The sequence below is a fragment of the Megalops cyprinoides genome, chromosome 12, assembly GCF_013368585.1.
Source record: "Megalops cyprinoides isolate fMegCyp1 chromosome 12, fMegCyp1.pri, whole genome shotgun sequence".
Taxonomy (NCBI): domain Eukaryota; kingdom Metazoa; phylum Chordata; class Actinopteri; order Elopiformes; family Megalopidae; genus Megalops; species Megalops cyprinoides.
In genome coordinates this window covers 29,157,785-29,184,325 of record NC_050594.1, presented here as the reverse complement: position 1 = coordinate 29,184,325, position 26,541 = coordinate 29,157,785, and the positions used below count along the sequence as shown (strand labels likewise).

The 26,541-nt window shown below is 40.8% G+C and overlaps 2 protein-coding genes across 2 annotated transcripts; both read left to right on the top strand.

Moving 5' to 3' along the window:
- The first annotated feature begins 12,299 nt into the window (after window positions 1-12,299).
- On the top strand, window positions 12,300-14,419 carry LOC118786658 (cytochrome P450 1B1-like). The gene has a single exon (XM_036541866.1). It carries the CDS (start codon window positions 12,388-12,390, stop codon window positions 13,966-13,968), a length of 1,581 nt encoding a protein of 526 aa, XP_036397759.1. The 5' UTR covers window positions 12,300-12,387; the 3' UTR covers window positions 13,969-14,419.
- Window positions 14,420-19,728: 5,309 nt separating this feature from the next.
- On the top strand, window positions 19,729-21,666 carry LOC118786659 (cytochrome P450 1B1-like). Its single transcript, XM_036541868.1, has one exon. It carries the CDS (start codon window positions 20,061-20,063, stop codon window positions 21,624-21,626), a length of 1,566 nt encoding a protein of 521 aa, XP_036397761.1. The 5' UTR covers window positions 19,729-20,060; the 3' UTR covers window positions 21,627-21,666.
- The last annotated feature ends 4,875 nt before the right edge of the window (window positions 21,667-26,541 follow it).

Below are 26,541 nucleotides of genomic sequence, written 5' to 3'. Positions count from 1 at the left end.
CTGACTCCTCGCATCTCATATTTTAATTTTGTTTTTAGTTGAGCAATAGGCCGAGAATTTGTTTTTACAAGGGGTACAACTCATACCTTGGACACATGTTAATGATTTGTTAAGTGAGTTTGCAGGTATGTGGGAGTTTAGCATGACTGCATTCAATGCATCAGCATAGGTCCATTAATTGCATACCTGTGTTACTAACCCGTCTAAAAAGAATCAAAAGACATGGAACTGCACATGACCTGCAGAGGCAACATCATTTTATAAAAGCAGTACACAGTTTTTTGTCTTGACTCTTCTCAGGCTCTGAGAAGCATTCAGAATAAAGCAGCGCTTCCCGATCGCTACACGGGACATCATTACTCGAGTAAGGCGCTGCGGGTGAAGACTGCGTAATTAAGTGCGCCTCGGCTGATCCGTCAGTCAGAGACGGATGAGCTAACTAAAACGAAACCAGGGTCATCTGGAAGCCATTTCTACTTAGCCCTTTTTTTCTTTTCCTTCTCATTTTAATCTCTTAGCAGAATCTCCACCCCCCCCCCCCCCTTCTCCCTGGGGAGGCTGGGGTTTAGTGACCAAGATCTGCACACGCTAGGCTGACATGGCACGCAAGCTCACCCCTGTCCCTCTCCCTAGCACGCAAAAACGCAGCGCAAAAGAAACAAAGAACTGTACATTATACATGGCCTCCAGTGAGCGGCACCTAATGCGAAAGCATGTCACGCAGCCCTCCTAACGGAATTGTGAAGTAATCTTTAACAAATCCAAACGGGTGTAAAACGTAAATGCAAAAAGGAAAAATGTGAGATGTTAATTGTGAGGCAGTCATTTGACAGACACAGGGCACTTGTAAAAATATATTTTTTTTAATTTTAATGTTGAAATGGCCTCTGTCTGAAATATACATATATCTGCATTTTTTAATCTGGGAAAATACATGAAATAAATATAAATAATATATAGTTATATATAGTTACATAGTGTATCAAAGATAACATAGCAGCATCAAAATTAAATATGACTGCACATTAAAAATATGTTTGTTTTAAAAAAATGCCATATTTGCTCATTGCAAAATAGTTATATCAGTCTTAACACTAATTCTTATAAAACAACAAGGGAAAAGTGGTTTCCATTTAAAAACGTTTTATTTAAAAAGCAGAATTTACTCTGGTGCAAAAGTGTTTATTTCCATATCCACCCTTAAAACCCAGCCCATCTCTTCAGTCTATGTATAAGACCCAGGAGGAATATTTAATGAATTATTTCATAGAAATTATATGTCATTTAAACATATTTTTTATATTTTATATAACCATATTTTAAAATATTAAATATATACATTTAAACCATTTTGATATTTCCTAAAGCTTCGAATAAATGTTATTCCAAATCCCAGAACCATATAAGGACATAAGTGGTCCATATTTCTGTTTCCCATCCCCTCTCAAGACTTGAATTTAAATAAAGGACTGCAAGGACTGCACCTATGCGTGAGAGCACAACCACATATGATAGCATACTACTACTGTGTACTGGCACCAGTAAAATGTATGATGCAATGAAAATTTATTTTTCCCTTTTGCATGTTCATGAACATTGTGAGAGTGAAAGGTCAGATGTTATTATTATTAGGAGTAGTAGTAATAGATAGTAGGATGAGTAGTAGTACTGCAATCATAGCATAGTAAAAGTAGTAACAGGCCTAGCAGTTACTAGCAGTAACAGAAATGCGTCTTGAGGCTCATATTTCAAAAAAAACTGATTATGCAGTCTAAACAAATAAGGTCCTGGAATAGGTGGAAGCTACAGTACAAAAGGTCTTCCGGGTTATGTGATTTGTCTCAATATCAAATACAAAGGGTGGCCTTGCCTTGCGTGCCACACATAGGAAGGTGGCTGTCAGCTCCCTTTATCAACATGGAGCTAAAGGAATGCCATGATACGGGATGAGGAATATTTCACCAACACCATCACTTCCGCAGGAAGGCTGGGTTTATTTGACTTAATTGCTTTCAGTTCTAGCTTTGATTTGCACTTCTGTGAACTTGTCGTCAGTTCAGCAGGTTACACAAACAGGCACGGAGTGGCACCAAGAGGAGCATGCTAAAATTGGGCGAGCAGGAATTTGTTTGCAGTAAGCTATCTAATTTAACCTGCCAACAACAGCTGTGCTAACTGGCCAGCAGTGTTAATCAAATCGTAGACAAAACAAGCATAACAGAAAAAAGTAATGGTAAGTCTCAAGACCTGTGACAAAGAAAAATAAACTTTTTAGACCAGTGTACCCTACAGAGATACATGATTGCAAAGAGCAAAGCGGTTGATTTAGGTCTAAAAAGTATAATCTGATTATTTCAGTTTTACTTTTTATCTCACAGAACGATCATTATTTACCAATTTAGGAAAGGTTCATTTAATTAAAATAATTGAATGCAATATGTAAAGACACTACTAACCCCAGTTTGCAAACTTGCAAATATTGTCAAAATGTCATCCAACAAATATTCCTTTGGACATAGAAGCAGCTCTATATCTATATCTGTGTTATTAATAACTACCCCTCTAATGTCGACTTAGGAGCTCTCCAAGTCTTACCAAAGCCAAAAAAAGTCCTCCTAGTACAACATGTACTTGGCTCTCAGTAAGTCAAGAGGTTAACAGCAGACACTTGAGTGGTTATCATGACGTCCCGAAGGCTTGACCCAGCTTAAATGCCAGGTTGTTTGAGGTCACCAGCTGTGCGAGAGGTGCTGTGTGGGAGCCCCTGGCTCTGACATTTCTTCTTGTCGATCGCAGTGGGTTTTTTTTTCTTCAGGATTATGTATGCAATTTAGCCCATGAAATCTGGAGTCAAGCAGAGTTCACTGTAAACAAGCCCAGGGAGACGCGGCGAAGGCCGCACGGCGAATACGCGGATAAAGAATTGCGAGTGGTCAATAATTCATGCGTCTACTGCCAGTGGCCCTCAGAGAACAGGGGGCTCGGGTTTTTGCATGGCTTCGCAAGGGCCGTCCATAGGCACAATGCATCATGTGACCTGCCGGCTCACACTGGCCGGCTCCCCTCCTCCTCTGGGGTGACTCGCTGGGTTCCCTCCGGGGCTGGACTCGTGGGAAAGGGAGAAGGTTCCTCGCATGGAACGAAAAAACAGGTTGGCGTGGCGGATGGCAGGCGTGCGCAGCATCCCTGAGTGTGGGTCACAGGGTGAACGTTCTGCACGATGAGCAATTTGGTGCTGACCTCATACCATATTTATGGCCACGCGCTATTCTATGTACAGTATATAAGTCTTCGTGTTAATCATCATTAATTCATCTCGCTCTTGTCTTGAATTATGAATCTATTGCTACAATCCATTATAGGCTGCATGCAACAAGGCCCAGAGGCACGATCAAACCCGCAGGGCAACTCCAACTTCCCTCCTCAGTGCTTTCAAGGAGAGGTTAGAATGAAAAACCACTGTGCTGAATGTGTAATTATGAATGTGTGCTGCCAACTGAGTGGAGGCACCGAAATCAATCACATTTTTTTTTACTTTTTTATAACAACTTTATTCATTTTTGGGTACGTTATGAGAAAAAGCTTATAATGTCTTCAGCATGATTTTAATTTGTTGTGTTATGTTTTGGTATAAAATGAATACTTTAGCATTGACACCCCACATATTTGGCGTGGCAGGAGTTGATGATAAAAAGGCTCCCATATTGCAATTTTAGACGGAGGGCCGAGGCCAGAGTTTGTTTTCGTTTGACCAATATTTCAATATCCTTCATGAAAACATATCAGTCGGACTCCCATATGAAAAGAGAATCACGACCAGGGAACTAAATGCTGTTTGACAGAATGGAATGGCATTTGACAGGATATAAGTCTCTTCAAAACAGGATGATTCAGAGCGGCATCATTCCACTGTAATGAAGAAAGAACCCCCAATGTTCGGCTGTCCTTTCTGAACTTCTTGCCCCTCATCTAGAGTTCTCAATCCACACCATTTTGAGGGCATCAAAACTACTGCTGCCAATCTCACAGTAATGCATTAATCACAAACATTTCATGCCAGCATTCAGTTCCCCTGACAGGCTGTGTCCAGTGGCATTCTCCTGTGCCCACTCAGATGACAAAAGCCTCAAGGAAGTGTCTGCTGTTGTTTTTGCAGAAACACAGATGTTACTTAAAATTCTGTCTTTAAGTGATCCTGTGAATGTGTGATATGCTTAAAAATTCCTTAAACGCCGCCCCCTTTTCCCCAATAGCCCCCAGCTCCTTAACTACCTTTGGGACCTCTCACCTCCCCTCACCCCCCTTCCTCCCTCTCTGGGCTATGCGTGACAGTAGCTCCCCAAGAAGTGGAAATGAGACTAGTAAACAGTGATTAGCTCCAGAGCTGGGGCAGCCTCGTCCACCGTGGGTCCCATCTCCTTGAGCCTGCCGCCAGACTTTTAAGTGCAACGTGAACCCCCACGCCCCCCCATCCACCCCCCAAAAGAGTCAGCGCAGGGTCAGGGCCAGCCTTTCACAGCCAGGTTACAGGAGATAATCACAGGCAAACACGGCAGCCACACGCAAAAAACACACATATGCGACCCGGCCACAAACCTGGCTCTAATTAGACATGATGGGGGTGTGAGTGGCCGTGTGTGCACGGAGGGGAAGGGGGGGATTTTGAGGTGTCGGGTTACGCACTGGGAGGGATTCCCCACCAGGCAGGGAGCGGAGAGGCAGGAGGCTTGCAACAGTTGCACCGACTGAGTACTGTCCTCAGAAACAACGTCGTGTCCAGCGTCTGCTTTCCTTTCTTCACTCAGTAGCCATGATATTATTAGTCTTTTCACTCAGTAGACCCATCATTTTCATCAGCCTTTCCACTCTGTAAGACTTTGCATTCAACAAACTGGTGAGCGAACCCTCAGCAATGTCCCTCTGCAACTGTAAAGGATGAAATAGGGGCAAAGGAAGAGTTGAGATTTGCTCTCCTTTAAGATGTTCTGTTAAGATGAAAAGCTCTTAGTGGCCATGAGAGAAGGTCAGGATTCCAAAGCCTCCCATGGCAGCTTTTCAGCCAGGAGATCATATAAAGTGCTGCGGTGATCTTAACATTTGACACTACAAATTGCAATCATTCTGGCTTGGCGGCCTCACAGCCAGAGCCATGTGTCACGCCTTTTATTTCAATTTCAGAACAAAATGTTGAACATTTTTTCATCACCTTATGAGCTATTTGTCATTCAAAACGAAATATTTTCATTATCTTCAACGTTCCTGCAATCACACGCAAGCAGCCAAACAAACCAAAACTCACGCTGCAAAGCAGTGTAGTCACTTCTCACCCTCCCTATGAGACCTGCAGCATAACGGTAGAACTCCGGAGCAGGGATGTTATGAGGTGCCACTCAACATTTGCCTTTCTAGGTTTTTTTCTTTTTTACACGGGAGGCTTACAAAATTGACGAATTTGCAAAAATGAACTAAAAGCTTGAGAGCACAAATTGCTGCTCAGGGCACCGTTTTTTAAGGTTACATGTAATATTAATTGGAAGTGTTTGGAGCAATATGCCTGGGAAAGCTGGGGCAGCTGAGGGAGAAGGGTTCGACCGAGCCTTGCGCACGACAAGCCAGGCTGAAAACAGGGGGCAGGCACGAAGAAGAGGCAGGCGGCGCCGCAGAGGGGAAATGATGCATGTAAAGCATAAGTGCTATACATCCTCCCATGCCCTGCGTAATGCTTTCTTTTTAACCTTTCTCTTACCTCCAGCTCCACAGCTGATTCTCCTCTGTGATTATCAGCTGTCAGGCAATTCCACCACTCCAATGGCTTCGCTCTTTTCCCTTTGAAGACCCGGGTGCAGGATCAAATGGAACTATGCAGAAAGAGATAAGTCCGAGCAGCCTTCACTCGAATCGCTCACGCAGATGCTGGAATCGCTTTGCCGTGACCAAGATTGTGTCAATTTACTGAAAACAATGCTACCAAAATGAAAGGGCTCTTTTTTCCCCTGCAGGAAGGGTGGATCCCGCCAGGTGAGGCACCCTCCCTCTGTAAGACGGCTGACCCTGTAGAATGTTCCTTTACAGACAGGGGTCAGCCGTGCGACCCTGCTGTGTTTTTCTTGCGGGTGTGTGGGGCTCATTTGCAGGTTAATTAGGGTTTTCTGACAAAGCTTTAAAGCAGTGAAAGGCTGTGGTGTCACGCACACCTTCAGCAGCGGGAAGTTTCATTCCCAAGGGAGCCCCCCTGCTATTTAAATGAACAAATAAGCTTGGTGTAGACTCTATCCCCCACTCCCCACTCCCCCACCCCAAAAAACAGTGCCCCTCACGTTCAGCCATTAACCCCACAAATGTAAACTATGCACGGCATCGCGTCATTTCAGCTTCTTCCAGTTTGAGGAGCCTGTGGAACTAAAAACTAGTAAAATAAACAAAACCTTCTATATTTCTCCTCACAATAGCTCTCTCTTTGATTTCTCAGAACCCCACATTCACTTGGAATCCCCTCTCGTGTTTTATTTTACCTACTTCATTACTGAAATTCTATTCTCCCCTTTTGAGATGATAAATAGACATGTCTAACTTTATTACAAAACCCAGTACCCAGTAGGCAGTATTTTTTTCTGGATTTACACCCTCAGAGGTACAGCATGAGAAATTTTATTCTCTAGCAATGTAAATATGACACAATAGTTCTAAATAACTATGAGAAATAAAAAAAAAAATTAATAGCTTTGTTTCTATGATGCATGATCAAATAATGTCTATAGTCTACAAATACTATATCATTCTCATCACTGATGAAACAGGTAGACAAGATTCATCACACACACACACTTTTAGTGTGGTCTTTAGTGATGCAGTGCCTGGGCTAGTTTCTCAACAGCTGTGTTTGTAATGCACTTTGAGTTAGATTTGTTTTTCCTTGACTTATTTTTGAAGATACATTATGTCAGTCAGTTTCCAGTGCGGGGTGATGTTGGTGAGCATGGTTAGTGAGTATGGTGTTCTTTGAAGGACACAAAGAGAAACTATAGAGACCCATCTCCTGTTCTATGGTCCACCAATCAGGCATGTCTCCATCTCGCTCTCTCTGTCTCTGGATGTTCAGCAGAGGCTACAGGCCTCTGACAGGGACACAGTGTGCCTTATTAAGCTGCCCTGCCCATTGTCAGCCCATGGTCAAACCTCCCAAGCTCATCTCTCTCCTACCTGGCAACTGTGTATTTCAGTGGTCACCTCACTCCTTTAGTGCTCCTGGCTCTGCCCTCTGATCGCAAAATCTCATATCCACAGAGATGCCGCAATATCCCTGTGAACACAGACGATATCCTTTTTCTTTCTCAGTTATTTTGCCCACAGTCTTGGAATGCATGAGGAGAGCTATTTTAAGAACGCCGTTAATGTTATTCAGTAGCTGGACTATTAGGCACTGTCACAAGGGCATACAATTAACCGTACAACATGTCAGTTTGGCACAGCTGCCAGCAATTACTGACATATTGCTCGCAGAGGCAAATCACACATTTAAATGAAGAAACACTGAATGGGAAAGTTGGCTCTTTAACAATCTACAGAGCTTCCTGAAATCAGGTGATAGAAGTTTTAGATGTATCATCTGTAATGGAATTTCCCTTTCACAAATAATTTTAATGAGGGGCAAGGCATCCTAGCGCGAGAGTGAGTTCGAGAGGGTAAGGTAGTAGGCGTCTTGTTAGACCTTGAAGGTGTTCAGAAGTGAAATGGGGAAAAAACACCTATTCCTCATCTTGTTGTGTAGATCCCTGACAGTATGATGTAAGGAAATGATAGTGGAGCAAAATTTTGTTATTAATGTGCTTATTGAAATATGACTGGTTTATCTTTTTGGTGAGATTATATTTGTTTAGTTAAAAAATAATTATCACTGATACATGATGTATGATCATAACCATATAGGCTATTCATCTTCTCATTGGATCATTATAATATGCATTTAAGGACCTCCTTAATAAGTATTTATCTGCATATCGGTATTATTTTATGTGGTTTTATAGTGATTTGACTATCAGAACTATTAGAGCTTTGCAATGTAACCACTGTAGCATTGACTGTTTTAACCAGCGAACAGGTCCCTAAAATGTACAATACAAAAGATAGAAATGCAGCTGTAGAAAGATATCAAGTAACAAGGCCAGTGCATACAGGATTCTTTTTAATTGACTGTAATCAGCTTAAACAAAAATAGTTTCCTTTTGATTACTCCTCTAGAGATCCCTAAAATAGACCTGTGGGGCAGCAAGCAAATTCATCCTTAACTTTCATTTCATTTCATTCAAATAAATTGCTGGAAATTATCAATTTATTTTTGTCTTTTCTTTACTCTGGGAAAACAGCAAACAATCTGAGTGAAGCACTTGTTAGCTGTGAAGCAGTGCCACTAGTTGATCCAAAATTTGCATATTTGCCACCTTTACATGTAATCCAAGTTGGAACTAGTGTTCTAGCACGGCAGTTTTTTCTATGAAGTGTCAAAATGTTTGACAGGTTTTTTTTCTTTTAGTTTTGGTGTGTGGAGTGGAACACATCTCACCACTGAGAAAACATTCACTCTGAAAACTGGCATTCAGGGCATCTGATATTTTCATTGGATTAAAATATTTCAAATTGGTTGCAACTGCTTTTTTTTTCTTAACAACACCCAGAAAGGAAGACCCCCTCCTCCTAATTCCACATGATCCAATAATGCATGACTGTACAGTGAGTACTGCCGAGGTCTCTGTCCCTCCAGCTCGCTCCTGTGCTTCGGAAATGTTTTAGTGCCTTCAATTAGGGTCATTACCTCCCTGCAAAAATAAACTTCACAGTTGGTAGAGAAACAAGAAGCATAAATTCCCTCTTTGGCACCGAGCGGAAAAAGCCTTACCAAAGGAGCTAAAATACGGCTTCAAGCTGAAAGGTTAATGGAATCAATGGAACAGGGGGTTCCACTGGGCATAAACCTTGCTTCGTAATACACGCACAGTGATGATGTGTGGTGACCAAAACAAAGTGACCAATTAAGTGCACTCACATGTCCTCACACATTTTCACTGGAAAGGGACCAGTCTGCACCCAAAATGTCAGACCTGCTGGTGTCTTCTATCAAAGCAGCATGTTTGTGTCCTGATTTTCAGAAAAGAAAAAAAAAAACTTTGAACTTTTGAGGGCAACTGAGGTGTACTGTGACATTATGTAAAGAACCGCTGAGGTGGATGTCACATAACAGAGACAAGGTTCACATGCAATATTGTAATCACTCTAATGCCTTGCAAAAGAAGGCAAAATGAAGGGGAATGAGACTCCCTGGATACACTGATATCAATTATAAATAGCATTTATGTGCTGATGGGTTTATTTTCATTTTGGGGGAGAAAAGCTCTTAAAAAGATGAAAAACTATGCTGTAGAAGCAAACTATTTGTGATTGTCAAACACAATGCCCTCCCAACCAGGACCGTACAGCAGTTATTTTCCTTGCTATTTAACTTGGAGAGGAAGCTGAAAGAAATCAACAATCAAATATTTTGGCTTCATCTGAAGCAATTCAATGTTTTGACTTTGTTTACAGCCAAAGTGTATTGCACTGCCCTCCACCTGTTTCTCCGTATCTGGATCATAAAAAAAAATGAAAACGAGAGATGCGGTTCTCTCTTCGTCTTACGTTTCCCAATATCGTTTGCATGGCATCATCTTATCTGCAGAAGTTTACAACACTTGAGTTTTTCTACATTATAATTATTATTATTCACACTCCTGGACGTTTTAAACAATTTGAGTTGATATCTTACTCAGATATACAACACATTATGTAATCTTAAACTTCAGTTCACTATTGAGGAGACATATTATTAGCCGATGCATTGTAACTACATTTGCGTAAACCACTCTGGTATAAATGATGCATATATATACAACAGATTAAATCATGTAATCTTGAACTCCAGTTGACTAACTAGGTATCTCAACTATAAAGTAGATTAGATTATTATCAAATGCATTGTGATTAGATTTGCGTAATCCACTCTGGTATAAATGGCGTGTATAGATAAACTAGTGAGATTCCACTTTGAAATGAATGTTTCAAAAATCAGATCTCTCTAGTTTTTTTATACCCACCAAACTTTATATAAAAGCCTAAGACTTTCATCTTCCAAAACAGATCACAGTTAATGGGGTAACTTTTGATGTTTTTTTTTTTTTTTTCGGCCCTTCGAGGGTACCCTTCGAGGCAGACTTACTGTACTAAAATCCTCCCGGCACTTAGCAAAATGTATGGAGTCCCCAAAGTTCTCCCGCCTGTATACCCCTCCGTGAACCTCATTGAGCAGTAGCACAAGCTGCAAGGGAATGCAGGCTGTCAGTGACTGATCACTCTTAGGGGATCCCAAACAAGCTTGTTTTCCTGATCTCCGTAGCAACTGTAGACCTACAATTCCCTGAATCACAAATGCTGACCTCATCCTTATAAAAGAATATCAGCTGATAACGAACACCTGACTCGTTTACATACAGCTACGCATACATTTTACGGAATCGAATCGCAGGCGTGCGGTCATAATCGTTCCCCACTCCAATTCACCAAAAACGGAATTCATAGAACAAGGTCAGTTTTTATATATTAAGCTCAAACGCCTGTGTTCGTACACTCCGATATGTTTGGCATCCAATAACATACAATTTTACTTCATTAATAATCCTAAATTGCGACCTGGTATCATTCAGTTATTTTATCAGTGAATATCTCTCCGGAATTTAGCATGGTTTTTTCACAAAGCTGACCAACAGGAACAACACTTACACCAAAACGAAAACAAAAATCACGAGCAATGGTATTATTTCTCATTAAACCCCTGGCGCGCAAAAAAGTTCCTGAAGAAATTAATGAGAATCAGTCGTATGGTATTCTGATTATAGAATTCCATATACAACCTTTATATTACTAAAGGGTACACGTGTGTAAAAAAGCTGGCAGTCAAAGTGTTTGACATTTTTATTGCTGTGTGTATTACAGATGAATTCGGAATGTGGAGTGGTATATTAATTGCACTTTGAAAAGTGACATTTCATCAGTTAGCAACAAAGCAAAACTAAAAGTTTTCATGTTAGCATTTACTTCTTCAGATCCCTTTCCGTTATCAATAGCACATACACTATGCTGCCTTCACGCACTACTGGCGTATGCTTACTTCTTAAAATTCCCAATTCCCCATCCCACAGAGATGGATGTAACAGAATACATCAAAAATAAGAGGATTTCTCATTCACCATCCTCACCAGATTCAACTAACAAAACACATGAAATAGTGTGCCATGTAAAATTTTATTGGCATTGATTTATAGTTTTATTGACGTATTGCCTTCAGGGGTAAATAACACCAACAGTTTCAAGTTTTGTTTATATGCGTATAAAGTGCACATGTGTTCCTGCACCGTGAATTCCCATAACCAAGCCGTTTGACTTGTTAACGAATCTTTTACACATTCACAATACAAATTTACTTACAGCATGCACACAAGCAAAATATACCTCTACGAATGCTTACGTTTCAGTTAAATACATAAACACAAGTCGTTCACAAAACGGCAAAGAAAACAAACCGTATGGGCTTAGTATTCCGAAATACGGCAGAAAGTCTTCAAAGTTTACAAATCAACTCATTTCCCAGATAATCCTGAAACCTATGAAACTCCCCATTCTCTCCCCACGCGTGTCCCCTATAAACTGCTACCTCTTCAGTCACCACTCGCTTGAGTTGTCGCCAGTTGCTTTTTTTTTTTTTTTACCTCTGCGGTCGCTCTCGCGCTTTGTCTCGCAACGCGCTCTGAAGCCCAACAGGAAAGAGATAATGTAATGGGGTCTCCGGGGCTACCACAATGGGAGGAGTATGATAATAACGCTGAGTCCGGCCCCCGAGTCCACTAACATATATAAGCAACAGAGGTATAGCTTAACCGACTATTGCGAAGTCTGAACTTAGAGAAGAAGAAGAAACTTAGAAAAAAAAAATCCTGTTTGAATGCGACAAAACGCATGCACTGCCGGGGCTTAGCTTTGCACTTGGACTGGAAGCTGACCATGTCTGCTTAGGAATACAGAGCATATTGTATGGCATCTACATAAGATCCTGAAATTTCATTAAGGGAAACAGAAACTTAATTTTTTTCAAGCATTGACTCATTTTCATGTTTGTGCATCAATTGACTTTGAACTTGAATCTGCAAGCTACCTCTTAAATCCTACTCTCAATAATCTGTGAATTTTTTTTTTTTTTTTGCAAACAGCTGTTTATTTCATTTTTAGAATTCTTCCTACATGATCATTTTTCCTTGATATCAGCATTAATTTCTGAACATAAAAAAGCAGAGGTAACCCAGCACCATGGCTCTGTGGGACACAGAGTTTGGAGTGAAGGGCAGCAGCATCATCAAGGAGTGGAGCGGTCAGGTCCAGCCGGCTCTCGTCGCCTCCTTCATCTTCCTGTTCTGCCTGGAAGCCTGCCTGTGGGTCAGGAACCTCAGGCACAAGAGGAGGCTGCCTGGCCCCTTCCCCTGGCCAGTGGTGGGTAACGCCATGCAGCTGGGGCAAATGCCCCACATCACTTTCTCCAAACTGGCCAAAAAGTACGGTAATGTGTACCAGATTCGACTCGGCTGCAACGACATTGTAGTGCTGAACGGAGACACTGCGATCCGCCAGGCACTGATCCAACATAGCACTGAGTTTGCAGGGCGACCAAATTTCATCTCTTTTCAGATGATTTCTGGAGGCAAAAGCATGACATTCAGCAACTACAGCAAACAGTGGAAGAAGCATCGCAGAATTGCTCAGTCCACCATCAGAGCTTTCTCTTCAGCAAACAGCCAGACCAAGAGAGCATTTGAGCAGCATATTGTTGGAGAAGCTTTGGATCTTGTTCAGACTTTCCTGAGACTCAGTGCAGATGGACGGTATTTCAACCCCTCTCATGAACTGACAGTTGCTGCTGCTAATGTGATCTGTGCCCTCTGCTTTGGGAAGCGTTATGGACATGATGACTTAGAGTTCAGAACTCTCCTGAGTAGAGTGGACAAATTTGGAGAGACAGTAGGTGCCGGCAGTCTTGTGGACGTCATGCCATGGCTACAGTCTTTCCCAAACCCAGTGCGCAGCATCTACCAAAATTTCAAAGAGCTGAATGAGGAGTTTTTCACCTTTGTGAAAGACAAGGTGATCCAGCACAGAGAAACATACAACCCTGAGGTAACCCGAGACATGAGCGATGCCATAATTGGTGTTATTGAACATGGAGAAGAAAATGAACTGTCTAAAGACTTTGTTGAAGGAACTGTTACAGACCTTATTGGTGCTGGACAAGACACAATGTCAACAGTCCTGCAGTGGATCCTGCTGCTGTTGGTCAAATACCCTCACATCCAAGCCAAACTCCAAGAGCAAATTGACAAAGTTGTGGGACGAGACAGGCTTCCATCCATGGAGGACAAGAGCAGCCTGGCTTACCTCGATGCCTTCATCTACGAGACCATGCGCTTCACCAGCTTTGTGCCCGTCACCATTCCCCACTCCACCACCTCAGATGTCACCATCCAGGGTGTCCACATCCCCAAGGACACTGTGGTGTTCATCAACCAGTGGTCCGTCAACCACGACCCTCAGAAATGGAAGGACCCCCATGTCTTCAACCCCTCCAGGTTCTTGGATGAAAATGGCGCCCTTGACAAGGACCTGACCAGCAGCGTCATGATCTTCTCCATAGGGAAGCGAAGATGCATCGGTGACCAGATTGCCAAGGTTGAAATATTTCTGTTCTCTGCCATCTTGCTGCACCAGTGCAGCTTTGAGAGCAACCCCTCCCAGGAAATAAGCTTGGACTGCTCCTATGGCTTAACACTGAAACCTTTACACCACTCGATCTCCGCAAAGCTCAGGGGAAAGTTTCTAGGCTTAGTCTCACCAGCATGAAAAGCTAGGAATTGTCTTACTCCAATCTAGTGACTCAAGGCCAGAAAAGACTGTAAATTTGCCAGAGACAAACTGATGCCATTTAACAGTAAGTATTAACAAATGGTTTAACCCTTGGTCAAGATGAACCTGCACTGAACACCATTGTTAAGATTTCATATTTAATATTTAATTCTTATTCAAACACAATTTATGAAGTTTATTTTTGTAAAAAGGTAGTTAAGAGTTGCTTCACAGCAAAGATTTAGTAAAAAATGGAAAGATTGTGCTGTTAGGGGGGTGAGATCCAATTTGTGCAGGGGGGGGGGGGGCATTATCTGTGAAGTGTGATACTGTACTATCAATCAGTGAAGTTTCAGGGCTTCTCAAAATGGTTCTATAAACATGTTCACCATGCCACCGTGAAGAATAATTTTGATTTTTCATAAGTATTGTGTTGAGTGTACTTTATATTCACTGCCCTGCATGTGCACCTGATAAAATAACTGCAGGAATTATATATGAAGTTATACAAGTAATTAAATACCTTTTGAAATATTCAGCAATTGTCATTATAAATATGTATCACAGTATTTATCTTGTCAATGTGTGTGTGAATAAAGCATCATCTGAATTTTAAGAATTGATTGGACTGACATCTTGAGGACTTGTTGAATTACCCTTATAATGATGCAGATGTACTGATGTATTTACCCATTTCACATAAAACAGTCACTAAAGAATTTCTTTGTAAATAGACATATATTTTGTATAAGTATGGAAGGTCTGTGTAGCAACTGAAAATAATAGATGAAATGAACTGAAATTCACCATCTACTGTAAATAAAAGCAAACAACACATGGTGTTCTGGATTAAAATGAAAGGAAGTATTGCTGACGGGAAAGAATCATAACTTTAACCTGAATTTGTTTATTTGTAATGTTTTATGAAGTCTGTCCAAAATTACAAACATTCCAGTGATCCATATTCAATCATGGTTAGCACATAGCCTGTAATGGTAAAGCAAATGTGTGTATAAGGTAAATACACAAAGCAAAAGGGAGCATTCACTAAGATTCTTCTCTTTGGAGTCAGGAATATTTGTTTGCAAGAAGCTGTCACTTCCCCTATCCCTCACACTAACCCCAACCTTCACCCTACCCCCAAAAACTACCCCACACCCTGCCCCTATCCTTCCCATATTTTTGTTTGGCCAAGTATTTCTGGCTTTATATTACTGCCTCCAAACAAATAATTCCCAATAAATGTTTCTACATGTTTGAAGAACATGCTTTGTAACATACACCTGTGCTTACACTCCCAGTGTACTATGTTGTTTCTTACACCATTACAACTTCAGGAGAAGTACAATGCTGTACTTAGAAATAGACTTGTGTTCTCTCTTGTGTGCCCAAATTTGTTGAATGTCTCTGCAGAACATTTATCACAAAGCAAATTCATATGTGGTTTTGTACTTCATGAAATAAGCTGCATCTGTTGTGAATAAACTGGTGTTATTCAAAGGACATACTGTTATGTAATTCTTCATTATTCAACACTTGCATGTTGCAGTGGAGTGTGCCATACCATGACCCCTCAGAAAAGCTCACTACAAAGGCCATCACACTAGACCAAACTTAAAATGAAAAAAGATCCGTTGAGAAACCCATACACCTGTATCATGAGCAATGACATGTTCCTAGACTAGCCTTAAGTATGTTGTATAGGAAAACACTAAAGACAGGTGTTACATTGATTACACATTTGCACTCCTTGAAGAAGATAGTCTGGTGATTAGTTTCACTTGAATATCTTTCAAAATTATTTATTTTCAAGAAACAATGTAATTAGTAATTCAAGTGTTACCTCTCAGTTTTTTTTTAAAAAAAAGGTTACTTTTTTTCTTATATGGGCAAAAACTGTAACAAAAAGAAGCACACATAACTCTTATCAGTGACCTGCACTGAGGAAGTACTTCCATTAGCATGCATGTTTTTGGCAACTTCACATGGTGAAATCAATGTAAGTCCTCACCCACTAGGGTAACTGAATTCCCATGGCACAAAGAGCAATGATGTCGCCTGGGTTCCATGGCCAAATTTCCAGTCTCACCCTATCAAAGTGGCTGTTGTAATCATTCACCAGTTCAACTGGCAAAACAGGTCCTTACCTTTTCACCACTACACTGTTTAAAGAGTGCTATGGTGAAAAATGGCTGCCGTGCATCTCATAAGGGAGTGCTACATGAGGTTCCAAGATAACCAGCGTGAAAGAGGTCAGCACCTCCATGAGTGAGATCTGAACCCCTAGCATCTTTGGCAGAACTAAACTCTTACCACCAGCATAGTTACCAGTTATGCTAAAGGCAATTTGCCCCTAGCTCCATAGGCAATGGCGCTAGTTAACAAAGTCTCGGGGTGTGACGTCATCGCTGAAAGCGCTCTGCTACCTGCCACCCTACCAGTTTCACACAGGACTCACAGAAGCTACAACTTTCAGGTCTGCCACACAAGAAGCACCAGCAACATTTAGCATTGTGGCACCTCTCAAGACAGACAAATTAATTGTTTCCACATTAACTTTGATGGCTTAACATACAGAAAAAGACTAAATTTCCTTTGAAGTGCATCATATTAATTATGCCTCAACTGCACTGTCGCTCATGATCCACCATTTAAAATGATGTTAAAATTAATGGTTGTAATAAGAAAAGTGCATGCTGACATTTTTCTCACTTTGTAAAATAAAATACATTTTCAAATAATTGTGGATTTTCAAGGAACTGCTTTCTAGGTAACTTTAGAACTGAGGCCACTGTCGTCTTAAAAGATTTACAGCCGTACCAAAATAAAAAGCATCCAATTATATCTGATGTGCTCCACTGAGAGAGTATTTCACAAGCTTAACTGAACCCAATGTCATTTCTTTTTCCCAAGTTTGTCGTATCTTGTTAAATGTTTGGAGTCACCTGTCATATAGTGGTGAAGGATATGAGAATGTGTAGGGCAAAGCTGAAAGGTGAAGAACGCATTGAGGGTGAAATATACATGAACCAGTGTTTCACTCGTCTGAAAAAAATATATGCTTTTTGCAAACGGGCGTCATTCCATTTACTGTAGCCTGAACCCTGGAAAAAAAAACTCTGTACAAAGTGTTCTAAGAACAGAGAAAGTTTGTTAGCATGGCTGGCTCTACATGTCTCCTGCCTTTATTAGGACTACATAGTCAACAACAGGCAAGACAGCTTATTTTCAAAATTCCTCATTTTTTGATGTGGGAAGCAATGTATTGTGGATTAAATTTAGTACAGAACAAAGACTCCCCCCAACACACACACACACACACACACACACACACACACACACCACCGCCACCACTCCTACCCCACAGCAATCAGATTTAAGTGAGATTTGAATTTCAGTTGAGCCCATTTTAAACTCCTTTTTAAAATCCATTATGCCAGTTCTTTGTTTCTTTATGAAGCCCTATTACTGATGTTATGGGCATAGCCTCTGTTTTTTTACCACTGTTGTCTGACCACAGCCACAATTCTAAGTATTGTATCATCTCATTTACTAAATATATTCCCATGTATTTCTGTATAGATATTTTTAACTCAAGTAAATACATACTATATTAGCACATTAAAGCCACTGCTTTCATTTTTGTGCTTTGTTGATGATGTAACACTAATATATACTTGCATATATTTAGAAATACATTTATATTTATTTATATAAACTGATATGATGTTTTATTTCAAAATGAATAAAGTGAGTTCAGTATACAGTATTTTCCTCTCAATTATTGCCATCCTTATCAAAATAATATTGTTTACTAATCTTCCTTTGATTCTGTAAAAGAGGGATCGATATTAATTGATGCAATCTATATTTAAATCAGTAGCCAAGTATATGATGTGAATATGAAATCGCGCTTTTGATTATACATATCAAATACATTTCATCACACTTTAATCCCAAAAACTATGCCAACAATTTAATGTACCTTTTTTACCACATTCTTTTACTTTTCAGAAATATGTAATCTATTCATATCATAGGAATTATATTATCAGATATATCTATTTACAGACCCCTTCAAAACAACCATTACTTCATTGTCATTACAGCTTCAGCAGCTTAACACAAGACTTTTATAACACATTGTGAAAGCAGTGATTTCCCAAAAACGGATGGTTTTTACATACAATACATGTTATGTCGATTTACCATTATGGTCTAGCTATCATTCCTGTGACCTTCTACAAACTGAGAGATAAAATGTTACATACAACATATATGGGATTCAGTATGGATGGCAAGAACAGGTTGTAAAAAGAAGGTTGCAGGGACAAATCCATAAATGTGGACAAACTATCATTCGAATAACTATTGTCCAAACCTATTTAACCTAAGCAACATTTCTTTTGGTGCTTGCAAGGTTTGGCAGGGGTTTATCTCCATTGAACAGAACAGATTTCCAGAGACAGTCTGCTAGGACTGTGACTGGAGGTTTTTATACAGTGCTCTGTCCAAACCCTAAAGCAAATACTTATGCTACTCTGCAGGCTTGGAACCATGACTTTGATTTGTTTCCTGATGAGGAGACTGGAACAGGAATTTGGGAAAATGCAAATACAATTTCCATAGGTAAGAATGGAACAAAAAGAACTTAGGAATGAGCTGAAATGTACAATGGAGGTGAGTAGACATTGTATTTAGACATGACAATTAATTATTCCAAATACTTCAGATCAATCCACTAAACTGAATCAAATGTTATTTTATATAGCTCTCTAAACTCATATGGAAATGTTCACAGAGCATATTTCAAAGAAAGAATGGATATTTCATATATATATATACAGTATACAAAGCAACACACAGCCCAAAGAAGATATATATGGATAAATATTGTTATTCCTGAGTGTCATTGGATTGGATTTATGAGAAGTTGCTCCATACACTTATGTTTGCTAAATGAAAATCAGTTTATTAAATATCTGTCCACCCACCAAAATTTGTAGACAGCATGCAACCATGTTAGGCTGAATATCTATTGAAAAAAACTTACTAGAAGAACTGCCAAATCATAGCTACAGTTCCCTTTCCAACCTGACAGGTTCCTAATTAAAGTGGCAATATTAAAAAATCAAAACAACAACAACAGAAAAACAATATGAAGTAGAAAAGCCAAACATAACAAAAATTGCGCAGTTGATCCGAGGAGCATCCCTTAAGTTTAAAAGTGTGTAAGTTTAACATGATGCCATTTACCAAACAGTGGACTGAAAATCTCTGTTCATGTGTACATTTATACAAAGTGCGCTGTAAGATATGAAAACTTTTAATAAAAAAAAACAATCTGTGATCTTATACAAACTATACATATATATATGTGTGTGTGTGTACACACACATTCGCACACATACATGAACACACACCTTTATAAAATAAATATTAAATATATTGGCAGTCACCTCCCTCTGGCTGCTCTTTCCACCCTCACAGCTCCTACTGTTGCACCGCTTGGCTTCAGGACAATACTGGTCACAGATATTTACTCTAGCTCTCCAGCGAGTTCCCAGCCTGAGAAAGACTGACATGGTGCTGGAAGGAGATCCTGTAACAGATGAATGGGGATCCTGGGGTCTGCAGTACAGCCACAATGGGAGGAGAATGGTAATAAGTCCCTGTTAAGTCCCTGCCCCTTTCAAATACAGAGATATATAAGGGAGAGTGTCAAGGCTGCAAACTGCATTCCTCTGATCTGGTCATCTGAAGGCAGACACCACAACATCACACACCACTCAACCTGATACGGCTCATTTCGCAAGTCAGGGAGGGATAGAGGAGGGGGAGCATCTGGTTGATGTCTGAAACCTTGGTTCATTGCTTGGATAACGTCTTCATTTACAGACATTAATTAATGATCTGACTCCTACGTCTCCACTCTTCCTTAAACAGGCTAAAGACTTCAGGACGACTAAACCGTTTCATGCTCGCTTTCATACTCGTAGGAAAAATAAGACCTGGACAATAGTAAATGTAGATTAAAGTCATAGATCAAATCTGAATATTGTGCCACACTCCAGGAGCAGTTGAGCACCATGTCTCTGTGGGACACAGAGTTTGGAGGTAAGGGCAGCAGCATCATCAAGGAGTGGAGCAGTCAGATCCAGCCGGCTCTCGTCGCCTCCTTCATCTTCCTGTTCTGCCTGGAAGCCTGCCTGTGGGTCAGGAACCTCAGGCACAAGAGGAGGCTGCCTGGCCCCTTCCCGTGGCCGGTGGTGGGTAACGCCATGCAGCTGGGGCAAATGCCCCACATCACTTTCTCCAAACTGGCCAAGAAGTACGGTGACATCTACCAGATACGGCTCGGCTGCAACGACATTGTAGTGCTGAACGGAGGCACTGCGATCCGCCAAGCTTTGACACAGCACAGCACAGAGTTTGCAGGGAGGCCAAATTTCGTGTCCTTTCAAGTAGTGTCAGGTGGAAACAGCATGACATTCACCAACTACAGCAAACAGTGGAAGATGCATCGCAGAATTGCTCAGTCCACCATCAGGGCTTTCTCTTCAGCAAACAGCCAGACCAAGAGAGCATTTGAGCAGCATATTGTTGGAGAAGCTTTGGATCTTGTTCAGACTTTCCTGAGACTCAGTGCAGATGGACAGTATTTCAACCCCTCTCATGAACTGACAGTTGCTGCTGCTAATGTGATCTGTGCCCTCTGCTTTGGGAAACGTTATGGACACAATGACAGAGAGTTCAGAATTCTCCTGGGAAAAGTGGACAAATTTGGGCAGACAGTAGGTGCCGGCAGCCTGGTGGACGTCATGCCATGGCTACAGTCTTTCCCCAATCCTGTGCGTAGTGTCTTCCAGAGCTTCAAAGACCTGAATAAAGAATTCTTCGCTTTTGTGAAAGACAAGGTGGTGGAGCACAGGGAAACGTACAACCCTGAGGTAACAAGAGACATGAGTGATGCCATAATTGGGGTCATCGACAGGGCGGAGAGAGAGACAGGACTGACTGGGGCTCACACAGAGGGGACTGTCTCAGATCTGATTGGTGCTGGTCTAGACACGGTTTCCACTGCCTTGCACTGGATCCTGCTGCTGTTGGTCAAATACCCTCACATTCAAGCCAAACTCCAAGAGCAAATTGACAAAGTTGTGGGACGAGACAGGCTTCCATCCATGGAGGACAAGAGCAGCCTGGCTTACCTCGATGCCTTCATCTACGAGACCATGCGCTTCACCAGCTTTGTGCCCGTCACCATTCCCCACTCCACCACCTCAGATGTCACCATCCAGGGTGTCCACATCCCCAAGGACACTGTGGTGTTCATCAACCAGTGGTCCGTCAACCACGACCCTCAGAAATGGAAGGACCCCCATGTCTTCAACCCCTCCAGGTTCTTGGATGAAAATGGCATCCTTGACAAGGACCTGACCAGCAGTGTCATGATCTTCTCCACAGGGAAGCGAAGATGCATCGGTGACCAGATCGCTAAGGTTGAAGTGTTTCTCTGCTCTGCCATATTGCTCCACCAGTGCAGCTTTGAGAATTGCCCCAAACAAGATCTCACACTGGACTGCACCTATGGTTTAACGCTAAAACCCCTCAACTTTAAGATCGCTGCCAAGCTTAGAGGAAATCAAACATAAATACACTTGTAGAAAGACTGACCCAAGTACCTGTCCGCAATAAGCCAACGCACTTCAAGGTATGTAATTTGCAGCAAATAAGTATGTTTTTGTATATAGAACAGAATATTCACTACTGCATTATTATTTTACATTTTTTTATCATTTAAATATCAAAATATCAAGCATTTTTATAAATATTTTTTTCCTGTCTGATGCTTTTGAACTTTCCTTACTTTGGAATCATAGATTTTCCTTATTTCATAATCGCATTGTCTTAATACTCATTTTTAACTTGGGTACCCAGTTTCAAAAAACTTTCAATTGAAATTCCATTAAAATTACAGATGTATAGGTATGTGTGTAATATCAGACTTGTGTATACTATGTAACATCATTTATTTATAATATTCCGTTTAGCATTTAATAACCAAAATCTCCAACGGATAACTGCACTCATCTTGCCTGTTGTTATATAAGATGTCAAACACATGATGAGATATTGCAAGCTGTGATGTGGTTGTCCAAACCACAATTCACCATAAATCTTAAGCCACTATTGTACATGATATATGGTGTTCGGCTTGGCCACTAGAATCTGGCATCTAAACTGCCTGTCAGGAAGTGAGCCATTTTAAGAGCACAGTTTCTTTTTTTGAAGTGGGAAAATTATTTGCACCCCCCAGTGGGAATCCATTGTACCCCCTCTCCCTCACATATTTAGCTAGTCACCCCATTTGAGTTGTCTTACTTGCTTGCGGTAAGTAGTGTGTCCCATCTAGACAATTACAAACAATCAATGAACAATGAAGGGTTTGAATTTGAACTAAATGCTGTGACTTTCAAGGACTGTTTACCTTAATTAAATTTAAATCACAGAAAGATTTTAAACTGCAAGATTCACATATAAAAATATAACACTGTGTAAGTGCGTGCAAAGGGTATATGCTATATGTAGATGTAAGGTTTGCACACATTTTAATAAAGTGGTGTTTTAAAATACAGAAAAATTGTGAGTGATATTTCAGACTACATATAATGGAATGGAATCATACGCAGCAAAGATGAACAGAACAGTTGTAGTCTTGAACACAAACATGGATATTTTCAAAACAACAATGGAAGTCAAAGAGATAAGAATAGAACATGATATCATGTCTGTGTGATGATATCCCTCACCTGGTAGAGTGCCATCTACATCTTAGCCCTCTCACATTTTGTGGCTTGCATACATTTTTAATGACAATTTCTAACGCTTCACTGTAAAATTGCAATAACTCCTGTAGTATTTATAAGGTTTTTAATACACTGAAGTACAGTGATTTCACATAAAAAAGCAACAGATTTTTCCCTCTTACAAAACATTTCAGAAAGAAAAAGCTGAGGAAAAATAATGTGCCAGTTATGAAATATGACACAAACCTACACATGAAGCTTCTTAATGATTAGGAAGATATGTCGCTCTGGATGAAAGCATCTATTGGATGTCAGCAAGGTGAATATAATGTTATACATACACATCTGGATTAGAGTGTCTGTAGGCGACAAAATGTAATGTGACATAGTGATAAAATAACTGCCTATACAATATTGCTGATTCTGGTCCCACTTCAGCCTGCTCCATTAACACAAACAGGTGACAGCTCTGATAATGAACACAGTGCCATAGGTATTGGTACATGGATCTGACGAGCTGTGGCTGAGGTTATTGTGATCGATGTAACATGGGGATACATGACAGGCCGCCCTCCTTAACACCGCGTGTCACCTCTCCATCTCCTGCTGGAGCTCACAGCCTGCGGGAAGGAGTACAGAGGGCAGCCTGTAAAGGAGGCTTGTTTTCAGGGAGGCGAAGTCAGAGCAGGCCATACTGTTCTTTACTGTTCCAGTCCACTCACTGGGGCTCAGGAGCACGGGGGTAGCATTAGAGCCGGGGAGACAGAGAGGTGGCCGCAGAACGTGCTTTCAGCCCAGCCAGCCAGCAGTCGCAGCACCCATATTACCCCCCCACCCCCCACCCCAAAGAAACACAGCTCTGCTGAAAGGTTCTCTTTCTCCCGGCCGCCCAGCCTGCCCACCGTCCCAAGGTCCCAGAGCTGCTGAATTTTATTCCTGACAGGAAAACAAAACTTGTACCGAACCAACTGGCTTTTTTTCCCTTCAAATTTCTTCATGTTGTGCACGTACGCATAGCCCCAGAGCGACCTCCCATATAGGCCCCCACCACCACCAGCCCCCACAGTATAGAACTGACAGCTACAAGTACCACACACAGCTACTCAAGGTCAAGTATGCTCCAGCTCTCGCTCTGATCTGAGACTAGTTTAAGGTCCATGCGTTATATAAAAGTTGGAGGAAGCATACAGAAGTAATTAAGTATCTCTGTGGAGATTTGCACACATGAGCAATCTACTCAGCCAGGTGCATTCCCTGAAAAGACATGGTGCATCGATTCACATTGTAATCTCACTCATATGGAACCTGGACACTGGTCTTCCAGAAAAATCTTACAGTGGTGAGAGATGGCAGCTGGACCCAGTCAAACTGTGTTCATTTACACACCTCACCCGAGTCCTTGCACAGCAGATGCCAGACCCACTGGCTACATTTCAATTACGTGCCTATTAAGCAGTTATTGTTTGAGGTAATTTCATTACAAAGAGCATCTACACAGGACCGAAGCACACTGAAGCCCATAAAGAGCTCCTCTCTGGAAAGAAGGGTTTCGTCCCAGATTAAAGATTCTGTGGGGCACTGTGGTGACAGAGAGAACACGGGGATGACTTTTATTGCAAGGAACACACAAAATGCGCTACCAGGAGCCTCTTGAAATGAACTGAAATTAAGTGAAATGCAGGATGGATGGCAGAGTGCTCACACAGAATTGCGAGGGGCGAACAGTCCCCTTCCGTATTCCGTATTTCTTCACATCTATAGAGTTGAATTTACTCCTCTCTGGTAGGTTGAGAAAAAAGCCTGGAGCTTCAGGGATGTATCTGGTGAAGGGAGCAGTGGTTAAACGGGAGGTGTGAGCCTTGGTGCCTCTGCGGTGTTGTCCAGAGAAACAATCATGCAGCTTTACCATTCTACCAAAAAAATTAGTTGGAGCTTTTTATTTTGGGTCTGCTTTTGATTTACAGGGTAAAAAAAAAATACATCTCACATTTCATAGCCACAAACATCCTGCTGGAACTGACGGACACCACAGGACAGGGCAGAGCAGTCCCTGGGAAAGGGTTCCAAACAGCACCCACTTAGTCTGGACCTGGTCTGGCTGTGAAATCCACTGGACAGAGTAATACCTAACCCCCCTTTACATACCATTGAATTATTCTACACAATTCCTATAGCCCAGTCAGTAAAAAATTAGAAGATCTCATTGTAGAGAGGTTTCTCTTTATTTATTATGGGGTTAATCCATTTTCATTAAAATCACACACTGAATACACATGAGTTTCAATTGTACGTACGTGAATGAGAGCGGGATCAACAGGCTGACACAAATAGGGAGCAAACCAAAAATGTGATATAAATATCAGCTTTTGGTTTGGAGTATATGGAAAATATTTAACACAGTGCAGTGTTAATACCACATTTGCAAAAGCACATCTGATAATTACATCTGCAGTATGTCTTTTATACACTAATTTTCTTATGGAGCACTGCTATACACATGTCAATACAAAATTGCTGCACAAAGGCCAACATCTTTACCAGAAGTGAAACGTTCTATTTTATCTATTTATGACATATTTATAAATGTGTTTCAGGACATTTCACTCAGTTAAAAATTGTATATCTCACAAATGACATATATTCACAACACAGTTAACAACTTACTTTGAACTTTTGAAACATTTTTAAAAGATAAAAAAAAAGTTTTGTTTTCAACACAGTCAAAGGGAAAACTGAGTACAATGCACACAAATGATTAAATTCTCATAATCACTACACAATCCAGTGGACCACAAATATTTCTCTCGCACTGTCTATATTTTACAAGGTATTGCTCTTGCAGTTAAGGATGATGACAGTGTAGTTGTAAGCTAGGCTACTAAATCTATATCTAAAACTACCTTAAATTAAATCTAAAAATAAAGTCAGTTGAAAAAAATGCATGAGGCTGTTCATATTGTCTCAGTGCTGTAATCAAACACATGTAAGAACTTGCATGGAATTCTAATTCAGCATGCTGAATCTAGTATAAAATCTTTATAATAAAGCATGAATCTGTTCCAAAGAATAACCAACACTATGAAAGATGTATAAAACAGCAGCATATGGAACTGTGACATGTAAACAAACCGTTGTCATAGAGACGGGTTTTCAGTTCAAGTGATTCTGGGGCTCCACAGGCAGCTATGCAAACTGAAGTGTTTTTCACTTGAACAGTAAAGACATGCTTGTATGCAGTGCCGTACGCTTAACACACACCTTAAGGTTGCACACAGAAAACCTTTTGTTTAGGCAGCATCTACAATGGAACCGGTCTTTTATGAATGAATGTCTATTACCTAAAATCTAGAATGTCCGGAATCTAGAATAAGTCTCTCCCAACAACAGAAAATGCATCAAGGCAGGTTCAAAAGTATATTCTGGTATTAGGGACCAGACTCTCCTTTATGCAACAAGTCTAACAATGGATCTCCACATATCTTATTTACAGTTGTTAAATCTGTTATTATTGCCAAGCTGACCTCTTATTATTCTACAGAACCAAAACTAACTATGAATCTAGTCTATGACAGACTCTACTGTTGGGAGAATGGCATCTGTGCTTTCAGCAAGAATCGTGCATTGCTTTTCTCTCAGAGACAGAAGATATTACAGTAACTAGAAATTATAGTAATATCTTCTATCTTCTACAGTGTTACACTAAAGCCTTGCATCTCTTCTCCCATGAATGCATGCTACAGTGTTTTCTCAGGTCTCCTCT